The 22,337-nt window shown below is 44.3% G+C and overlaps 1 protein-coding gene across 6 annotated transcripts in view; it reads left to right on the top strand.

The window, feature by feature from the left end:
• Positions 1-22,337, top strand: part of Tet2 (tet methylcytosine dioxygenase 2) — a 77,373-nt gene that overhangs the window by 25,173 nt on the left and 29,863 nt on the right. For 3 of the 6 annotated variants that reach the window (XM_005406227.2, XM_013505406.1, XM_013505407.1), the window contains exons 2-5: positions 11,778-15,238; positions 16,811-16,901; positions 18,139-18,232; positions 18,995-19,203. In XM_005406227.2, the coding sequence (XP_005406284.1) occupies positions 11,778-15,238; positions 16,811-16,901; positions 18,139-18,232; positions 18,995-19,203 (3,855 nt within the window). Of the gene's footprint in view, positions 1-11,777; positions 15,239-16,810; positions 16,902-18,138; positions 18,233-18,994; positions 19,204-22,337 lie in introns of those variants that run through there. The other 3 variants (XR_001231406.1, XM_013505408.1, XM_013505409.1) reach the window with 3 other exon arrangements.

Genomic DNA, 22,337 nt, shown 5'->3' with positions numbered 1-22,337 from the left:
AATGAGATCTCCAGCACTCGGAAGAAGGAGGCCCAAGAGCGCAGACAGGGAGGGTGAGTTGGTAGCCGTGGGTGGGCAGTGAATAATAGCCTTTCTCTTGTTGGTCTTTAAGCATGAAGATTTAGGAAAACTTGCCTTCCCCTCAAGAATAACTTTGTAATGCCCGACCAGCTAACCACATTAAAGTCACTTAATTGTTCCAAATAGGAAGAAGAAAAATGAGGGAGTTACCATGGTAACTGTAGCCAGTAGCAGCTCTGTAGGAAGCTGGAGCTGTTCAAATTTGTAGATTCCGGAGAAACCCAGATGGCCCGGTGTTCGAGGCCGTGCTTGAGAACAAAACATCATTCAGAAACAACAGATTTCCTGAATACCATGCAGTGAATAATTTTCAAAATGCCTGTCTTGCAAGTTTTCCTAGTAGGAAATTTACCAACGAAGACCCACAATAATGGGTATTGTATTAGTCTGCTTCACTCTGACATTGCTGCCGCGTCCTGGGGATGTGAAGGTAGAGTTGACTCCCGCGCCTAGCTGTGTTTCTTGATGTTAGAGCTGAAAGTGTGAGGATTAACCTACTGATTACTGAGGTCAGGGTTTATTAGATGTTTACTGTAATCATTTTGCCCTAAGATGGTTAAAATCTCCCCCTCCCCATATCGGGATTTGAACTCTCGACCTTGCACTTCCCAGGCAGGAGCTGTGCAGCTGAGCTAAATCCCCAGCCCAAGATGGTTAAAATCTACAGAGTGGAACTTACCCACCATATCGTACTTCACACAGCGCCATGCAGCCCATCCCTGACCCTCCTGCTTCTCTACCAGCTGCCTGTTATTTATTTCCCTCAGCACTGAGCATTTTCTTTCCACTCCACTCAATTTGCCTTCCCCATCCTGTATGTTACTTGTTTCCTCCTTAGAATACAAGGTCGGAGGAAAGGGATATTCCAGATGGTGGTGGCTACACCAGACCTGACTTGTAGGATCTATTCATATCTGTGGGCTTTCCTTCTTTCTGTCTGTCTGTCTTGTCTGTCTGTCTGTCGTTGGGACAGAGTCTCTCTGTAGTTCAGGCTGGCCTCGAGCTCACTTTGTAGCCCAGGCTGGTCTCGAACGGTCCTCCTGCCTCAGCCTCCTGAGTGCTGGGATCAGAAGTGAGCATCACCAAGCATACCATGTTTGCTCAGTGCTTCCACATCAAGAAACAATTCCTAACAGCCAGAGCGTGTCAGCAGAGGTGGTGGGGTCTATGCAGGCCTCCCGAAGGCTTGATGATCAGCAGCTCAGCGGGCCACTGCTTCGTCTCTGCTGTGCTTTGTCCTGAGTTCTTACTGCCCCTGCTGGGGAACTGGAGCCTGAGGATGGCACTGTGAGATAACGCAGTTGGTATCAGAACATGCAGGGGAGGTTTGTTTTGGTTTTTTTCTTTTTGAGACAGGGTCTCACTATGCATTTCAGGCTGTCCTTGAGCTCACTTTGTAGCCCAGGCTGGCCTCAATTCGCAGTGATCCTCCTGCCTCAGCCTCCCGAGTGCTGGGATCACAGGTGTGCATCACCACACCCGGTCCAGGGGAGGTTTTGAGTAGAAAAACTCATTATTTTATAGCAACTGTGCAGTCTGTAAAGTGAGTTTTTTGTGCCCTTGAGAGAAGAAAGAGACACAGCCCTACAAAGTCAGTAAGCCTCAATGAAAAAGTGAAAACCAGAATCCCTCTTTGGGCCCAGTGCCCGCCCTGTGAGAGATGGGTCCTTGGGTGAGGGCTGTACCCCCAAGTGCAGCTCTAGGTCCTATGCCTGCACTGCAGAGAGGGCTGTCCCCATTGTGATGGATGCAACCCTGTAGCCGGACCCGGGCACCATTCCACAAGCCCTGCCAATGCAACGCAAATTTGTAATAAATTATCCTGGTGGGCTCGAAGCTTGGGGTCCAAGGGAGATGGCTGGACTGAAGCCTGCTTCGGTGGTTTGTAGGGAGGCAGAATGTTCCTGGCCCAAAAAGGCCAGAGACAAACTTGCTTCCTGAACCTGACCTCTGCTGTCGAAGGTAGGGCTTGGCATAGCTGGCACCTTGGTCTCTCTCTGTCTCTGCCCCCATGTCTGCCTATGAAAAATTATTCTGTGGCATTAGCTTAAACCATGAAGCATGCTTAGATGACCGTGCTCCAGTACTCCCGGATGTGAAACTGCCCAATCTGACCTCTAGATATCCCCAAAGGTGGTATTTACAGTAGATAATACCACTGTTTTTGATGCCTCAGAAGGCTGTCTTTTTTGAGTAAGATTAGACTATTAGCATGAAAGATAAACATATGACTAGTGGGTCTAAACTGCATAACTTTTTAAGATTGTAATTTAATTAGTATCTGTCATTTAAGGAAGTAATAACTTCTCACTTGACATTGTTTTGGGTTTTTTTCTGGTACTGGGAATCAAACTCACAACCTTGCACTTGCCAGGCAGGTGCTGTGCCACTGAGCTAAATCCCCAGCCCCAACTGGTCAGGGTTGATTTTTTTTTTTTTTGGTTTTAGGTAAGTAATTTCTAAACTGCCTTCTTAGCCTGTAAGAGAATGCCAAAGCTAGTTTTATATAATTTGAGTTATGTCATTCAATCTTAAGTTTAATTCACTTAGTTGCTTTTTTGGTACACATAGAAACTCCACAGAGGCAGAAATCCTGTGTGTGTGTAATTTGTGTAATGAGGTATGTATTACTTTTCTTTTTTTTTTTTTTTGTACCCAGAATTGAACTTACAACCTCACACTTGTCAGGCAGGTGCTGTGCTGCTGAACTCTATCCCAAGCACATTTTGATTAGCAAAGATAACTTATAGTAAAGCAAATAATGCCACATATTTCCCTAGGATGTGCTGAATAATTAGGAAATTTCCATAAGCCTTTTTTTTTTTTTTTTGTCTTTTTTGAGAAAGGGTCTCGCTATGTAGTTCAGGCTGACCATGAGCTCACTTTGTAGCCCAGGCTGGTCTCAAACTCAAGACCATCCTCCTGCTTCAGCCTCCCAAGTGCTGGGATTACAGGCATGCGCCACCACACCTGGCTCTTCTATAAGCCTTTTGTTGAATATTACCTTGTAAAATGTTTTATTGTCTTTTGAGAGTAAGATTTCACTACATAGTGTAGACTGATCTGAAACTTACTAGGAAGTCTAGGCAGGCCTCAAAATCAGTCATCCTTCTGCCTCAGCCTCCTGAGTGCAGGGATTGCAGGAGTGCAGGTCCTGAGTGCAGGACCCTGCCTGGATGAATAGTACCTTTTTAAAAGGAAATTGCATGCCTCTGAGTTTTTTACATGGCCTCTTTTGTCTTTGAGGCCCATTGCTGATGCTCAATTCCATGAGGGCTGCTGGTTCTTGTCTCTAATGCCGATCGGTGCCTTGGAGGACTCACTGCCAGCCTCCCAGCACCCCCTGACTTCCACTGGGTGGACTCGCTTTCTCTCTTATTTTCCACTCTTACTTATTGTATGAGTGCACGTGTGCAGTGAGTAATGTTACCCTTCCCTGTGTGGAGCTGATGTGTGCACACCTTCATTCCCTGTCTGCCCCCTCTCCTCTCCCTCTCCTCCAGCTCTCTCCCCCCTTCCCACCAGAGAGATCCATCTCCAACTCCTACGATTTCTCTTTTACTTTGCCCTTGTACTTTAGGTTGTTCATATAAGAGAAACCATGCTACATTTATAAGCCTGTCTGTCTGATTTATTTTGCTTAATATTATGGCCTCAGGGTACATCCATTTTCCTACATATGACAGGTTATGCTTCTTGATGGCAGAATAGTACTCCAGTGTATATAAATGCCACTTTTCCTTTGTCCATCCCTCTGATGGACATGGAGGTCTGCTCCCAAGAGTCAGCTGTTAGGAGCTGTGCTGCTATATACATAGGTGTGAGGGGCTGGGGATTTAGCTCAGCAGCACAGCGCCTGCCTGGCAAGCCCAAGGTCATGAGTTTGATTCCTGGTACTGGAAAAAAACAAAAAAAAAGACAAAAATATATATACATGGGTGTGCATAGATCACTGTGATAGGATGCTTTTTAACTCTTTGGGGACGATACTTAGAAGGAGAATGCTGGGTCAGATGAAGTTTAGTTGTTTTAAGGGATCTCCAGTTTTGCATGGGGTCTGCACCACTGTGCCCACACCAAAGGGGGGTTGCACAGGTGTCCATCTGTGGATGAGCAAATGTGTGCTGACCGCGCCCCAGCGTTCTCAGTGACATGGACAGGGGATGTGGGAATCACCCTCCCCTATTTGAGGGGAGGTCAACAATGGGCATTGAGATACAGCCCGGGAGGGTGGCAGCAAAGTCTGGAGAACTGGGTGACGGCTGCAATCCCAGGGAGCCTATGTGTTTACATTTTCTTTCTATTTGTAGCTTTAGCAGGAACACACAGAATAACCTTGATCATGCTGGTAATCCTGGGCTTACAACCTTGGAACCAAACTGCTTTATTTTTTTGTTAAATGTGTTAATCCTAAATCTGCAAAACCTCCAGTGCTGGCAGAGCATGAATTTAATAATAAAATCGAGGGGTTGGGGATTTAGCTCAGTGGCAAAGCACCTGCCTGGCAAGTGCAAGGTCGTGAGTTTGGTTCCTGGTACTGGAGAAAAACCAAAAAATAAAAAATAAAATAAAATAAAATAAAATAAAATAAAATAAAATAAAATAAAATAAAATAAAATAAAATCGAACCTCCCTGAAATAGGGCAGGAAGAGCTAGAAGGAGGTGCCGGGTGCTTAGGGCTCAGCTCCTTGGGAGGAACAAGTTTCATTCCTACCTCAGGCAAATGCCTTGGCTCCACACATAGAAAGTAGAAGAGGAGAGATGGACCCCTTCTGATGACCTGAAATGTTTCATCATTGTTAAGACTGTCATTACACTTATTGTGAGCAGGAGCTCTTTGTCCAGTACAGTTCTGGAAGTGAGGAAGGCCACCAAAACGGTATGACGTGTATTTGATCTCGAGGAACTTGTGTTCCTTTTTGAGATGTGTCTCAGTGTGGAGCCTCAAACTTGCTGTATAGTCCAGGCTGGCCATAAACTCAACATCTTCCTGCCTCAGCCTCCCGCGAGTTAGGATACAGGCATGTGCCACCACACCTGGCTAGGGAATCTATATTCTATTTTTCTTAGTAATAGTGACATGCTTAAAACCAACTCACCAACAGTCCTAAGGGGCACCTTGCGAACATTGAGGAATTGCTTGAGGTGCAGCTTGATCGCTTGATATTGACCACGATCCTGAATAGTGACTCTTTATGAAGTATGTTAGAAGCTGGATGTTCATTTTTAAATTGTAACTCAGTCATATAACAGACTGTTAACATGGGAAGGATCTCTGGAACCAGTGGCCCTTCCAGAGTTTTTAAAGGACCCTGTGCTTTTATATATAAACTTCGTAATGGTTTTACACAAAAAAACTAGCACCCTAACTGTGACTGTCCAGTGTCCTCTCAGGTGAGTCACTCACTGGCCCACTTGTGAAATTGCTTCTCCTTCCAAACTGGAGATTCTGTCTTTGCCTAGCAAATCGTTACGTAAGTGCAGTGTTCATTGGCATTAACTACTTTTTGTGCAGCGAATGACTGTTCAAACTTCTCAGGGCTGGCATTTCTTAAAGGCACCTGAAGATTCAGATGCACAAGGGAGTGGTATCCTGATTGGCACTCGACCCTGTAGGAACTGGAAGAGTAAAAACAGTGATCATGAAAATTGAAAATGTTTCTGACATCAGGCACTTACAAAAGGAGATCTGACTGAATACACTCTAGTTCTCACCTTAGACACTGAGAAGTAAAGGAATCTCTTGTCGTGGTGAAACTCTTGTCGTCGCCGTTTAGAGTTTCCTGCCCTGTGTGGAGGGTGCTGGGTGGTACCATGGTCCGCGTCGGTAGTCAGAGGTGGAGCAGATTAAATAGCCTCAGCACGGAGGCTCAGGACAGTGGGGGAGAGGCCAGCATGCAGGTCGCTGTCCAGCAGGCATGGGCAGCAGGAGGCCAGGACCAGTGCAGCCCTTTAAGTTTTAGAAAATTTCCTTTTTACTGCAATCACTTAAACTTGTAAGAAAAAAAAAATTTTCACTGATTGGCAGGGAAATCCCTACAAAACAATCCCTGCTATACAGCAATTACTAATTTTATGTAAACTTGAAAAACACTGTATAAATCTGTGGAAGATACAGCACAAAAACTTGGTCAACATTTCTATGGGAACAAAGTGAACACATATCATTTTGTTTGTTTTTTTGGCCGAGGAGCCAGGTTATAGGGCTCTAGCATTCAGTATTCTCACCATAGCTGGGGTTTGAGAGAGGAGGAAGCCAAATACAGTCTGGCCCTTTTTTCCTGTCGAAACTGGCTCTTTATTTGTTTAAATTTTCTGAATCAGATTCATAGACCAGTTCCATATAGCTCCCAAGACAAATTCTCTTCACCCCACAATGGAAAAACAGTGTGTAATTTCCCTGCCCTTTCTGAAAAGGTGAACCTTTTCACAGCCAGTGGTTCACTCGGGAAAAAAACTGCTGTCACAGACAAAATACTTCCACTGACGTGTTGAAATCAGTGTTGAAAGTGGCAACTGTGTTTAAAGCACTGCCCTGAAATGAATTTTATTGGAAGTCACCTTCATTTCTTCTTATGCACAGGCAGGACTGGAAAGCCTCATCTCTTGTAATTTTGCCCTTGACACTTTAAAAAATGTCCAAAATTATGTGGAATGGATTGCAAAAGAGAATAATGTATGAAGTACTTAAAGTGTTTTATACCTAGAAAATTAGGTAGTACAGCACGCATTCCGCACACAGCCCGCATGTTTTCTTTGGGTTATCTCAGTGTACACATGGATGGGGGTGGAAATTGCTCAATATATGAGTTGGTTTTACAGTATCCAAAAGAGCTTTTTTTAAAATTATATCTTGACCTACTCTCTAGGTTTGCTTGTATATTTCTAATGTTAAAAAAAAAAAGTAGTGCCCTGACTTTGAAGGACCATGTGCTGCACACCAGAAGTTTCCAGGACTCTCGAAGCTCTTGGCAGTGTTGTGACGATTAGGGGGATCGGTCCTGCCCAGGGCCTCCAATGGAAATAAAATGCGAGCCACATACGGAAAGCAAAGTTTCCCAGCACTCACACTGAACAAAGAAATGAAATTGATTTAATGGTACATTTTATTTAACCCAATATATCCAGTAGCATAATTTTAACATGTGATAAGCGTTTTTAGAAAACCAAGATAATTTTGTAGTTTTTCACACTGAATCTCCAAAATCCAGTGCTGGTTGTCCTTGTGGTGCCTCCCAGGGTGAACCAGCCACATTTCCAGGGATCAGAGGTCTCCGGAAACAGCCCCATGGAGCCGTCCCTTACATTGGACAGAGGGAGAGCAAGTGTCACTGTGTTGCTTTTATCTAATGAATTTGAACTTCTTTAATTTAAATTTTATTAAATAACACACGTATGTAAAAGTTATCTTAGAAAATCAGCCAGGTATTGTGACACACACCCATAATCCCAGCACTTGGGAGGCTGAGGCAGGAGGATCCTTGCGAGTTCAAGACCAGCCTAGGCTACAAAGTGAGCTCAAGGCCAGCCTGAACTGCATACTGAGACCTTGTCTCAAAAAAAAGACAAAAAAAAAACAAAAAAAAACAAAAAAACAAAAAACAAAGACCCAACTTAATTTGTTTTTTGTGTTGAGACAGGGTCCCACTATGTAGCTCAGGTTGGCCTTGAGCTCACACTCTTTGGCAATCCTCCTGCCTCAGCCTCCAGAGTGCTGGGATTATAGGTATGTGCCATTATGCCGGGTTCCTTCAGAGCTTTAATTTTATTGCACCATTCCTTCTTTTGGAGACAAAGTATTACACACAGTTGCTATGAATTTTCAGTAAAGGCATGAATTTTCAGTAAAGGCGCAGTTGGCAACCTGATTATTGCAGTAGCACAAGGTTAGAAACAACCTGTCAGCCCATAGATCCATGCTAACTGATGGGACTGCCACAAACTTCCGATCCCCATGGCTGTTAACATGACCAAGTCTCTTTCCCAGTTCACATGGACATAGCTCCAAGTCATTCAATTACAGGAAGCAAGCTGCACAACGCCAGGATAAAGGACAGGGCATTCTAGGAATAAACCTGAAATCTGGAAGAGTCATCTGAGTGAAACTCCTCCCCAGCAGGCTCTGTGAGCAGTTCTTCTGTACACCGTTCCCAGCTATCCAGTTTATCTTTCCATGTGAACTGCAGGGTCAGCTCCTCTGATTCCTCACAACTGGTGTGCTAGTGCTTTGATGGAGATTAATTACATTAAATGAATAGATTAATTTGAAAACTATCCACAACACGCTGTATGTGGCTTGCTACTAATTTTTGTTTGTGTGTTTCTCAGCATTGTTTTAAAGTTTTATGCAAGTAAGGGCTTTCACACTGCTTTTTACATTTATTACTAGGGTTTTAATTTTTTCTATTGCTGGGCGTGGTGGCACACACGTAGTAATCCCAGCACTCAGGAGGTTGAGGCAGGAGGATTGCAGTGAGTTCAAGGCCAACTTGGGGGTATATAATAAGTTTAAAGCCAGACTGAACTGTACTGTAGACTGAGACCCTGCTTCAAGAAAATTAATTTTTCTAATATAACTACAGAATTTTATTCTAATAAAGTGTCTGACTTGTTGCTTTTTTTTATACAGGAGGCTGTGCTTGTATCCTTAGCAGCTTTCCTGGATTCTCAGCAGCTCTGAGTTTTCTTCTGGATTCTCTTGTGTGTGTGTGTGTGTGTGTGTTTTTTTTTTTTTTTTTTCTGGTATCGGGGATCGAACTCACAACCTTGCACTTGCCGGGCAGGTGCTATGCCACTGAGCTAAATCCCCAGCCCTGGATTCTTTTGGTTTACCAGCACACAATCTTCTTCGCTTCCATCAATAATAATTTCAGTGTTGCTTTTTAATATTTCTATCTTGTGTCTTTCTCTTTTCATTTGCCTTACTTAATAAGCAGTGGCTATTTTTAATAGAGTTTTGGTTTTAGCTGAAATGGAAAATATGCTTTTCTTTTTACATCCTTAAAATAAATATAACCAAGAAAGACTGTGGGAAAATGACTGTATTTCAAATGGAAAGTGGTTGCCTTATCCCGTATACTCAATTTTATTTTAAATTGATTGGTACAGTTGAGGTAATACATAATGACCACATTCATCATGGAGAACTTTTACCTGTACATGATATATCTTGATTATTCTTTTTGTCCCCATTCCTCTCCCATGTCTTCAACCCCTCTTCCTCCTTACTTATAAAACCTTTCTTTCTTTCTTTCTTTCTTTCTTTCTTTCTTTCTTTCTTTCTTTCTTTCTTTTGCAGAGAGGTTCTCACTTTACAGTTCAAGCTGGCCTTGAACTCACTTATGTAGCCTATGTTTGCCTCAAACTCAGCAACTGTCCTGCCTCAGCCTGCTCAGCCTCACAAGTGCTGGGATTAGAGGCCTGCATCACCACACCACACCAGGATTTTTTCATTTTATCCTCCTTTTATTTGTATTTTTCATATCCCTTCTTTCCTTTCCCCCTCCTCCTCCCTCTTTCTCCTGCCCATTTGAACAATTTCTTCCCATTTTCCAAAATGTAATACAATTTGACCCTTATTTATACCTTCAGTTTCTCACACCAGAGAAACAATGTGGTATTTACATATGTGTCCAATTTATTTTGCTGAAGAATACGGTCTCAAGGCACATCCATTTACCTAGAAATGTCTCAAGTTTAGCTTTCTTTATGGTAGAATCATATCCCATTGTATAAAACCCCAATATTTATTCCTATGTTGATGGGCATTTGGGCTCTTTCCAACATTTAGCTATTACAAACTGCTGCTATAAACATGTGTGCACATGTATCACTGTGGTATGATGCTTTTAATTCTTTTGGGAAAATGGTGCCTCTAGTCCTAGGTTTTTGAGGAATCTTCACGCTGATTTCCACAGTGGTTGTACCAGTCTACACTCCCAACAATGAAGAGTTCCTTTTCCCCCTCAGCCCCACCAGCATTTGGTATTGGTTGATTTCTTAATGATAGCCATTTTTCTGGGGTGAGATGGAATCTCACCTTTCTGGGTTGAGTGTTCTTGTAATTTGCATCTCTTAAATGACCAATGATGCTGAACATTTTATCATGTATTTATTTGCCATTTGTATTCATTTGAGAAGTGTATATTCATCTCAGATGCCCATTTTTGGGTTGGGTCTTTGAATTTGGGGGAGGGTCTTTTTTTTAAGTTCTTTATATACTCTAGATATTCCTTTGTCTGAGGAACGGCTGGCAAAAATTTTTTTTCACTCTTGGTTATTTCTGTTGCTGTGAAAAAGCTTTTTTAATAAGATGAGATCTTAATTTTGTAATATTTCCCATGCAATCAGGGCTTTGTTCATAAAATCTTTACCTACACCAGTGTCTTCAATAGTTCTACTGATTCTCTCTTCCAACAGATTTAGTGTTTCTGATTAATATTTAGATCTTTGATCCATTTTGACTTTAGTTTGGTGCATGGTTAGACATATGGGTGTAGTTTTAGTCTTTGGCATGTGGAAAGCCAGCTTTCCCAGCACCATTTATTAAAGAGGCCATCTTTCTTCAGTGAACATGTTTGGCCCCTTTGTCAAAGATAAGGTGGCTGAGTGTGCGTGCAGTTGTGCATCTTTTAGTCTGTTCCATTGATCCTTGGGTCTGTTTTGTTTGTTTGTCTGTCTGCCAGTACCATTTTTTTTTTTTTATCATGGTAGCTTTGTAGTATAATTAAGTCAGGGATTATAATGCCCTTGCCTTGCCTGTGTTGCCTAGAATTGCTTTTGCTATTCTAGGTCTCTTGGATTCCAAATGAATTTTAGGAATGTTTTCTCTCATTCTGTGAGGAATGTTATTGTTATTTTGATTGTTGCATTAAATATGTATAGAAATTTGGGGAGTATGCCCAAAATAAGGGATATCTTTCCATTTTCTGTTATCTTTTTTGATCTCCTTTTTTAGAGTACTGTAGTTTTCAATGTGGAGATCTTTTACTTCATTTGTTAGACTGAGTCTTAAGTATGTCATTTCTTTATGCTATTATGAAAGGTGTTGTTGCCCTAATTTCTTCCTCAGTGAGCTTGTTATTCATATGCGGGAAGGTCATTGATTTTAATTCTTTCTGTTTAATTGCTCTGGCTAATGTTTCCAGAACTATATTGAGTAATAGTGATGACAGTGGACATGCTTGTATTTTTCCTAATTTTAGAGTGAAAGCATTCACTTTTTGACCATTTAGTATGATGTTGGGTATTTGTTTGTCATAGATGGCTTTTATCAGATTGAGGTAAAGAACATCTATTGCTGTGACACAGCAGGGAAGAGGGTTTAAGGAACATCAGGAAGGCAGAAAAGATAGAAGTAGGCGAGGGGTCAGCTGAGTGAAGTCTAGAGGAAGTGGAAGCAATCTTTCTGTCTTGCTCTTGGCAGTATGACTGGAAAGAATTACTTGCGAAGTAAGTTGCTTATGCAGTCTGAACTCCCACAACGGCTGATGCTCTTGGCCACTCTGGCTCTTCTTGGCCATAAATATTCGAGAGTTGCTAAGAAGACAATTGTCACTTCCTGTAACGATGACAGTGAGGTCCCACCTTGCGGTCTCTGGGTGTTCCTGTCTATTGATGCACCCGTTGCTCTGAGACGTGTCAGTGGGGGTAGTTATACACTCATACATTGTGGTGTTTGTTTCCCTCCCTTTAGGATTCACTCAGAGGGCAGCCTCGTGGATGGCCCCGAAGCAAGCCTAATGGAACAGGACAGAAGCAGCCATGTGGCGGGCAGCACACTCAGTTCATTCCTGATCCCAACGACAGCTCCTGCCTGCCAGCTCGAGCCCCTGGCAGCCAAGCTGCAGAACGGAAGTCCGGTCCCCGAGCGGCCTCACCCTGAGGTGAACGGGGACACCAGGTGGCCGACCCTCAAGAGCTGGTCTGGGGTCTCCCCCAGCGGCCACGCCAGTCCTGACTTCCTCCACGAGGGCAGAGGCTTTTCCAGGTGTCTGGAAAATGGGAGCATAAAACGCACAGTGAGTGAACCATCTCTCTCTGGGCTCCATCAAAACAAGAAACTGAGACAAGACCAAAAGGCCAACGGAGAAAGAAAGAGCCTCGGGGAAAGCCAAGAAAGAAATCCAGCGGGAAGCAGCAGCCAACCACAGGCCTCCCATGTGAATGAGAACAGAGAATCCGTGAGCTCCGAAGCCCTAGAAAATGCATCTGAAGATCTCGCCACTTTTCTAACACAGGACTGCAATGGGTTGGAAAACCCAGAGCATCCGGTTCTGAGTGAGCAGGAGCAGAACGATGCTAAGTACCAAGACGAGAACATTGAGTTACTTCTGAAGAACAAGGCAGCGCTCATACCTAATGGTGCTACAGATTCTGCCTCTTCCCTGGAAAATGCACACAGTGAACTCCTGGAAAAAACACTGTCCCAATGCGATCCAGCTTGTGTTTCCACTGCAGTGCAGAAAACCACATCTCACAGCAATGCCATCGACGGCCAGACTTCTCCCGAGCCGTCCTGTGAGGTCACTCACCCATCGCATACCTCAGGGCAGATCAAGGGCCCACACCCCTCGGGCTCTGAGCTGCCCCCAGAGCCAGCTGCGGTGGGGACCGAGGCCTGTGACACGGGTCATGCCAGGCCGCCAGCTGCGGTGCCAGATACCTGTCCCCTCCAGAGGCCGGCACAGCTGCAGCCACAAGAGCCAGCACTGGAGATCTGTCTGCGTCCTGCGCACACCTGTGATACGCACGGGAACACGGTGCTGGTGTCTGTGAAGGGGCTGTGTGCAGGCTCCAGCAGCAACTTGCAAGCTGCTGGCAGCAGCTCTGAACAGTATTCACAGCAAAACGAAACGAATGGTGCTTACTTCAAGCAAAGCTCAATGTTCCCTAAGGATTCTTTCTCTGCCACTACCACATCTCATCCGCTGCAGTTGCTTCTTCCTCCCCCTCCTCCTCTGCCTCCTCCTCCTCCTTCCACAGGAAAAGCTGCTCTGCAGGATGTGGCTTTGGAAGATCACCACCAGTCCCCCAACCAAAGCAACGTAACTCTCCTAAGCGAAGTGAAAACAGAAGCTCGACCTGAGGCTCCACCATCCCGGAGTCCCAATCCTTCGCTTCAGGAGTCCAACCCCAGCCTGGGGCTTGCAGAGGGGCCTCAGAGTAATGGTGTCCATCAGAATGGCGTAGCCATGCCAGGGCCTGTGCTCCTGTGTGCTGAGAAAGCAAAGCCAACCCCAGACCATCTAGACCGTCTCAAGCACAAGCTGCCAGTCCTTGCTCGTGGCAGAGAGGTGCAGGACCCCTGCCCAGCACAGCTAGGACACCAAGAGCCGGAGATTCTGCAGAATCAAGACCAGCAACAGACTCAAAGTCTTGCACTCCCAGCCCAGCACTATGTGAAACCGGGATGGATTGAGTTGAAGGCCCCTCATTTTCATCAAGGTGAACATCATCCAAAATGCAAGGAGCCATCCCTGTGCTCCACGCGTCAGTATCAGCCCACACCTGCTATGCAGATGACCTCCAGACCGTACACTGGAAACTCCACCATGCCCGGGGGGCTCTCAAGGCCAGCTTATGCCCCACAGGCAGCGCCAGCGCAGCAGAAGTCCCAGGTGTTCCCCGGTGACACAAATCACGGGCAGCTGCAAGGTACGGTGGACCAGCATCTCCAGTTCCCCCTCCTCTCCTCCCAGGGCCGCATCTCCAAGACAGAGCCCCTGCCTGAAACCTGTGTGCAGGCGCTGTGCACCCCTCGATATCATTTCCAGCAAGTTGCAGATCCCCAAGCTGAGAGACTCCAGTCCCCAGTGGGAAAACAGCACTTGAATATTCAGGCTTCAGCGCCGGAGCCGCTTTCTAACTCGCACCTTTTGCAACACAAGCCCCCTAAGCAGGCAGCACAAACACAACCACCCCAAAGTCCACAATTTCCTCAAAACCAGCAGCAGCAGCAGCAGCAGCAGCAGCAGCAGCAATTACAAATGAAGACTAAAGAACAAATGCCTCAGACTTTTGCTCATCCCCAAGCTAACAATGATCTGCAAGGAGAAAGGTCATTCTTTGGCCACATTAAAGTGGAAGAATGCTTCAGTGGGGAAAGTCAGTATTCAAAATCAAGTGAGTTCCAAACTCAGAACACCCAAACAGGACTGGAGCAAGGACAGAATGTGAGTAGTAGAAATTCCCCTTACGAGCAGGTCTTGAAATCGAGTCCAAGCAAAACCCAGATTTCCCGTTCCAACGGTGCACACTTAGTTCCGGAGAATAAAGAACAAAGTATTCGTTCTCAGCTCTTTGCGGGAAATAAGACCCAACGCTTGCATCCCATGCAATATTTTCCAAGCAATGTGACTCCGGGACAAGGTATTCTGTACAGGTGCTTTCAAGAACCAGAGCAGCAGCAGCCACAAGCTGCAGCTCCCCAGGTATATACAAGCAGAAACCAGGACACGTCTACACTGCAGGCTGCGCAGCTGGTGCAGCAGAGATACTTGACACAGAACCAAGCCAAGGTTCTCCCTGTGCCCGAGCAGGCACAGAACGCAACGCAGACCCCTCCCCAGAAGGACATTCAGAAGCACGCGGCACTGAGGTGGCACCTCTTACACAGGCACGAGCAGCAGCAAGCGAAGCAGTCCCAGGCAGAGCCTTGCCATGGCCAGATGAACAGGCCGATTAAGCTAGAACCTGGGTCCAAGCCCCCTGCCTGTATGCGCCCTGTGTCCGTGCAGCAAGATCCCAAAACATGGAAGAAGCAAACCAAGCAAGAGGTTCCCGCCTTGAGCTGTGACCACGCGCGGCCCAAGAGCATCCTTGAGACCATGGAGCAGCATCTGAAGCAGTTTCAGGTCAAATCATTGTTTGACCATAAGGCCCTGTCGCTCAAATCACAGAAACAAATAAAAGTTGAGACGTCAGGGCCCCTCACGGTGCTATCCAGACAAGCCAGTGCGGCAGAACTCAACAGTCACGCCTCTGCGGCGGAGCCGCAGACAACTCCTTCTGAAAAGACCCCGACCAAAAGAACAGCTGGCTCTGTTCTCAATACTTTCTTAGAGTCACCTTCCAAATTACTAGATCCCTCTATAAAGAATTTATTGGATGCACCCGCCAAAACACAGTATGATTTCCCATCGTGCCGATGCGTAGGTAAGTCCAGAAACGGCCCGAAGCACATGGTGCTTCCCTGGAATTAGAAGATTTGTCTACAGATACGGGATTTTCCTTTTTCCTTTTCTTTTTTTCTTTTATTTTCTTAAATATTGAGTCTGGGAGCAATTTTTAAAGGCTCATAAAGCTGTGCAGCTTCCATTTTTGTCTTTTAAATTATAGATGTTTGTGCCATGTGAGAGAAAACCTCACTCGCATGTTTTTTGCAGAAAATTTTTCCCCTCCATTTACACCCTTTAACATAGAAATGTATGTGTTTTACATTACTCCACCTATTCAATTCTGAAATCATTCTCCTGGACAGACATACAGCCAGGGGAAAAAAGGAAAAGTCTATTAACATTAAAGAGTAACCTCCACATGCTAACTAATGTAGGAGCCTGCAATTTTTTAAAAATTCAAGCTTAAGTATATTAGTAGTTCTGCCAGATTTCTGGGTAATGAGGAAATTATTCCTTTATTCTTGGTGAGTTGGGGAAATTCTAATGCTGAGGTCCTGGGTGCTCATGAAGTTACCCCCTTTTCCATTTATACACTTAAAAACATTGTGATTCATACTAATTTTGGTTCCATTTTCTCTTTAACATTTTATCTTTCTGGATTAAAAAAAAATGGGATTTTTTTTTTTAAGACAACAGCTTTTTCTTCAAATGGAGAGTATGTGATAGGTCTGAGAATCAGGAAACATTTTTGCCAGTTGATGTGGATCTGCACATGGGCAGAGACCTTAGCTACAGAATCCACTTGGCTATGGTAGAAGATCTTTGAAGGGACAAATGTCAAAGGTGCCAGGTGATGGCACCAGCCCTGTCACCCTGTACACTTCATGGAATGATGGAGGGACCCTCCTGTGTGGCTGGTAAAAGTGCCACTTGCGTCCTCCTAATCGCGGGTAGTTCCAGCCTCCCTGGCTGGCTGCCCCTTGTCCTCGCCAGTCCCAGCCCTCCATCTCCAGTGCTTGGCAAACTGCCTCTTCCTTTTACCCCAACTCCCATCAAACTGCTCTAATGCACACAAGCATGGGTCTGGGTTGAATATTCTTATTTTCAAAGCAGAGTAATTAAATCTTTGGGAAAATGACCAGAAAAGGGCGCCCTTGACAGTAAACCTAGTAATACTTAGGGGAGGGGTGGGATGGGACAGGAAAAAAAATGTTTTTAAATCTTTTTATATCCAAGTGCCAGGAAGACTTCCAGTTAGCTTTAAAGTTTTTATTTTCAGTTTAAAAAACTAAATTATATTACATATAATACATTCTAATTCCTCCACTATTTTCTTCACTCAGTCACACTTAATTGGTTTAAAATAATTCTCGTACCATATCTGAAATGTAATTTAATAATTTTTTCCAGTGGCCATCATGTACACATACTTACTTATTTGGTACATTTTCTAATAGACCAGTCCATCAATTTACTCATTTTAAAGAAAGAAAAATTTGAAAGTCACTTAAAGCCCTTACTGTGGCACTGGGGGATAATCTTTGTGGATGTAGCCTTTATATTTAGTATAATTGAGGTCTAAAATAATAATCTTCTATTATCTCAACAGAGCAAATTATTGAAAAAGATGAAGGTCCTTTTTATACCCATCTAGGAGCAGGTCCTAATGTGGCAGCTATTAGAGAAATCATGGAAGAAAGGTAATTAATGCAAAGGCACAGGGCAGATTACCGTTTATCCTTTTGTACATGTCAGATTTCCCCGGCCTTCCCGCACAACGCAGTGAACAATTGTAAAACCGAGTGATTATTAGCAAGCTCAGCTCCCCTGGGGTTACCAACACCCCACACTGTGCATTCACCAGACAGTCACAATATTTGACAAAGCTAATCGTCTGCTCGCTGGCACGGGCTGCCCACTGAGACAGATGCCAGCAAACCCAGGCACAAATGAGAATCAGCCACCGGGGTGCGAACAGCAGTGTAAGAAGGGAGGCAGTGAGTTCACTCCCCTAGCACTGTGAATGGAAAGTTGCCAAGAGACAGAGTCCATCCGTAGCTGCTTTGTCCCTGTGTCTTGTTTTTGTCGTCAGTCCCAGGAATGCAAGCATTTGCCTGTGCGACAGCTAACTTCGGCAAGACCCTAGGAGCAAGCTGATCAGTGCAGAGGGCCTTTGCTAGTGACATCAACAGCCCTATCACTCCAGTAGAGCATCCGTCCATGGAGGGGACAGTCCATTAGCATCCATGTGGGCAGCAGGAATACACCAGTATCATTCTTGCTCTAGTTCCAAAGTATTAACTTCTGAATTACCATGTAGAGACTCACTCAATAATCACCCAGCCAGGACCCTGGCAGAAGTAGTGAATTTCTGTGATTGCACTTTTATTATTAGCAAGCGTTACATAGTGTTTTTATCATAAAGGGAAATAAGTCTATTTCTGGAACTATCCCATATTTTCAGAGTGGCTGGGTACTAATTATTGGCCATTTCCCTTTTTAAAAATATGACAGTTGTCCTTTGAAGGACAACTCTAGCAAAAAAATCTGTGATTCCTTAAGATTTAAAACAGCTAAGTTTAGTAAAGGGCAAAAATAAAATAGCACATATTTTATAAGACCAAATGTAGCAAACTAACTTAAATTTTTTGCCTTATGAAATTATGTATAAAAATAAGCCTTCCCGTTATTTTCACCCCTCAAAGTTATATAAAGCAGTTCATTACAGTTTTCAGTATATTTTGATACTGAAGAAAAACCAAGACTATTATCCAGTTTGCTTGGCTTAGAACTGTTTTCTTTTTTAATAAATTAAACCATTCATTTTCTCAGGATGTGGTCATAGAATAAGATTATGCTCAAATGTTCAAATATTTTGGCTGCTTCTTGAGTCATGTGCTAATTGTGTCTGTGTGTATTTCTGTGGGTTTCTTTAAGGTTTGGACAGAAGGGTAAAGCTATTAGGATTGAAAGAGTCATCTATACTGGTAAAGAAGGCAAAAGTTCTCAGGGATGTCCTATTGCTAAATGGGTAAGTGTGACTCGACAGTGCATTTGGTTCCTAATCGTGGGAATTTTGATTAACCCTGAGAGTCAGGTCACCAGGTCAAAGCTCAGGACAACATTTACCATGTGTTCTCTGTGAAGAAAGCAGATTCATCTAAAGATCCCGAGTGGACTGTTAAATTGAAAGCTTCAGTAGTGAGCTGAAGGTCCATTCTGTTATCTGCTTAAAAAAAAAAAAAAATTCCTGAAATATGAAGACATAGTCTTTTATCTTTTAAATGTGCCAAATGTTTTTAATGTGGTCATTAAGAAGCCCTTAAACTCAGCCCCTGTACATCTTATCTAGCTGTAGCTTAATTCTTTAGGGTTTTTTTTTGTTTTTTGTTTTTTGTTTTTCCATTTTTTTGTTTTGCTTGTTTGGTTTTCTGAGACAAGGTCTTGCTGTGTAGTTCAAGAACCCACTGTGTAGCCCAGGCTTGGCAATCTTCCTGCCTCAGCCTCCCAGAGTGCTGGAATCACAGGCCTACACCACCTGCACCATGCCAGCTTTAGCTCTGGCTTTCATGGCAGGTGGACTGCGTTTTGGATGCAGCCTGCTCAGCCCCGAGGAGTGTGAATCCCCGCATCTCTTGGGTGTAGAGGCAGGAAAGGCTGTTGCCAGTGCAGCCGCATGTCGCCCTTCCTTGGGCCTAAGCACGAATGGGGGTGGGGAGTGAAGCCGTGCTGCCCCGCCCGCAGTGACCCTGCCTTGTCGGGTGGCGGGTGCGGGGCGGCTGGCGACCCGCAGGTGATCCGCAGGAGCTCGCCCGAGGAGAAGCTGCTGTGCCTAGTGCGGGAGCGCGCGGGCCACGTGTGTTCGGCGGCTGTGATCGTGGTGCTGATCCTGGTGTGGGAGGGGATCCCGCTGCCCCTGGCCGACCAGCTGTACACTGAGCTCAAGGAGACGCTGCGCAAGTCCGGCACGCTCACCAACCGGCGCTGCGCCCTCAACGAGGAGTAAGTGATCCCTGGCCCGGGCATGGGTGGGGTGGGTGGTTTTGCTTTACTTGAAACAAGTCCCACTGTGTAATTCTGGCCAGCCTGAACACTCAGCAGTCCTCTTGATCCTCCTGCCTCGGCCTCCTGGGGCTGGAATTCCAGGTAGGCAGTTCTCTTTCACATTTATAAAGTGGGGAGCCGAGCACAAGCCTCACTGTTAGTGTAGGCAGCTTCACATATTGCTAGCATGAATAATTGAGGGGATTACAATAAACAGCGTCTCACACGCTCAGGCAGTGCAACCAGGAGTTAGCAGGCCTAAGCATCCATACCACATGACCTCAGTTGTACCAGGACCGGGACAGTCCGTGTGCATCCTTGTGCCACCAATACCTTCCTAAGTGCGCGCACGACTCTTGTCCTGCCCCCTCAGATGAGAGAAGTTCGGTAAAAGCTCTGGGAGTCCCTCCTCAAAGAACTTTAGATCTCAAGCATGAGTGTGACATTTGTAGAAGTTCTGTACAGACAGTCCTTACTTCCTTTCAGGCACGCTCAGTTTCCAAAATAGTAACCTTGTGGCTTCCATTTACACAGCTAAATAAGGAGAAATTCTTGACGAAGGCTAAACACTGTTTTCTAGGAAAATGAAAATTTGGAGTAGGGATGACAAGGGTATGCATTTAAATACGGTTAGTGCAGCCACTGGTTAGTTTTTGTTTTAACTTAGCAGGAAGCCAAGCCGTGGCTTGGAGGAAGCTTCCGGTTCTTCTATACCTTTGCTGCACTACCCCTGCGGATCCCGGCACATGCTCCCCAGTTCTCACACTACACTGAAATGGTCACTAGTTACTTTTATCAGAATTGCCTCAGAAATAATTTTTAGTTTTGCACTTTTGGTCTAACTCTTCATCTGGCAAACTACAAAGCACTTTGCGGAGCTTGTGGCAATGCCCACCGCAAGGGCGCTGAGCAAATCTATCCTTTTGCTGACTGTAGCTGAACCTGGTGGCTTCGCTACCATTGTATCAACACAGGGGTGTGCTCTCTGGGTTTTGGGGAGCAGGGCAGTGATTAGTTCTCTTAAGTTATCTTCATAATATGGAAGTGCGGGCTGGCTTTCTGTGATCACTCTAAGTTTGAGGGCATGAGAGTGGCTGCCGCCATCACAGGAGTGCAGTGATCACTTGCAGCGTAGGCACTGCCAGTATGTCACACCTGAACTGCTTTAGAAATGAAATACATTTTAGTCTATCCTATGCTTGTTCTTCTGAAAAAAGGATGCATAGGACCTTTGAATCAGAAAGAAGATAAGAGTGCCTGACAGCCTGAGTTCCCATTGGAAATAGTCCCTCCTCGGGAATTCAGTAACACTGCATGATTGATTGACTAATTGATGTAAATTTGTTTTGCTGTGCTGGGGAATTGAACTCAGGTCTTTATGCATGCTAGGTAAGCCTTTATGACTGGGCCACATCCCAGACCCTAACATTTTGTTATTTTGCTTTCTTTTCTTTATTTATTTATTTTTTTTTTGGTGGACCATTATGTTTTGTTTTTGTTTTTTGGTATCAGGAATCAAACTCAGGACCTTGCACTTGCCAGGCAGTTGCTTGTGCTGCTGAGCTATCTCCCCAGTCTGCCACTACACATTTTAAAAGCAGAATTCTTAGGCTTGATAGGTTGAAGTTGTAACACACTGAAGAACTTCTTACAAAAATGACAGTTGTGGTTGTGTTTAAATTCCTTGAAGATTCATGCAGACTTTCACATTCCTTGTTGAAGAATTTTATGTATCTCTGATATTTTTCTCTTGAAGATGTTTTCTTAATTTCCTATAATTACCTTTACTTGAATTAGAAGTGGACATATACAAGGAAATTTTATGTTCAGAGCTTCCCTACATTGTTATGTAGGATTTAAAAAACTATGAATAAGGATTGGCCCAGAATTGCAAAACGTTCTACATGGCTGAAGCAACCCAAATAAGGGGGAGTACAGAACTTGCCAGAGACACGCTGCAGCGTAAGAATCTGAAAGGTCTGTCAGTCCAATTTGAGTTTTGTCTGGTATTTCATAGTAAAGGTGTATACTTATTCAGATGATGTTGAAGCTGAGGTTTCTGCATACTTGGAATAATTCCCTAAAATTAGAAATACTTGAAACGAGATATACATGATTAAAACAGACACTTATCTAGTAGCAGTAGAGACCTCACCCAGAGATAGCTTTTGCTGTTTCTTCTACCTTGACTTTTTGCCAAGAATGACTAATCTCAGATTGGGGCTGTGGCCTCCGTTTTGTGCTCAAAGCTGTGCACACTTGTTACTGAGTTCTTACAAGTCCCTGCCACACAATCCTGACCGCCACGGTGAGCCTGGGAAGTGCTCTGGGGGTGCCTTGCCTGGGATATCTGAGATTGACTTCTGCATTTCCTGTGGGCCAACCCAAGTGTTTCTCCTTTAAAGATTTCTCTATTTATGACTAAGCCTAGTCATGAGGAGTGGGGGGTGGGGTGAGCATCGCAGGAGTTCATCTGTCATTGAAAGGAACTCAAAGCCAGAAAGACTTCTGCCACACTGGCCACTGTTAAATGTTTGCAGAAACGTTATATTATGAAATTTTCCAAACATACCTAGAAGGAAGAATAAAATAGAACAAACCCCATGGACTTACCACACAGCTTTGCTATTAATATTTTATCAATTTTTTTCATATATACTTCTCCCCATTTTAAAAATATATCTTGAACTACTGGGTATTGAGCCTAGGAATCCTGGGGATTGAACCCGGGAATGCTTTGCCAGGCTGCATCCCCAACCTTGTTTTTTTTTTTATTATTATTTTTTTCTTATTTTGGAAGAGGGTCTTACTAAGCTTCTAAGTCTGGACTAAACCTCAGTCTCATACCTCAGCCTCCCAAGTAGCTGGGAATGCAGGCATGTGCCACCACTCACGGCTGCTCCTATTTTATTTTTTTTAATATTCCTACGCTAACTAGTGTTTTAAAGAGGAGCAAAGATACCACATCATCTCATGTAAGCACTTGTATCTCTAACAGATAAGAAATTTTTAAAATAAACCTAGCTTCTCCTACTTCTTTGAAAAGAATGCTTTGTGCTAATATTGTCTGGACAAGATATCATGCCTGTATC

Source organism: Chinchilla lanigera, unplaced genomic scaffold, assembly GCF_000276665.1.
Source record: "Chinchilla lanigera isolate Chin_1 unplaced genomic scaffold, ChiLan1.0 scaffold00095, whole genome shotgun sequence".
Taxonomy (NCBI): domain Eukaryota; kingdom Metazoa; phylum Chordata; class Mammalia; order Rodentia; family Chinchillidae; genus Chinchilla; species Chinchilla lanigera.
This window is presented reverse-complemented; position numbering and strand designations above follow the sequence as displayed.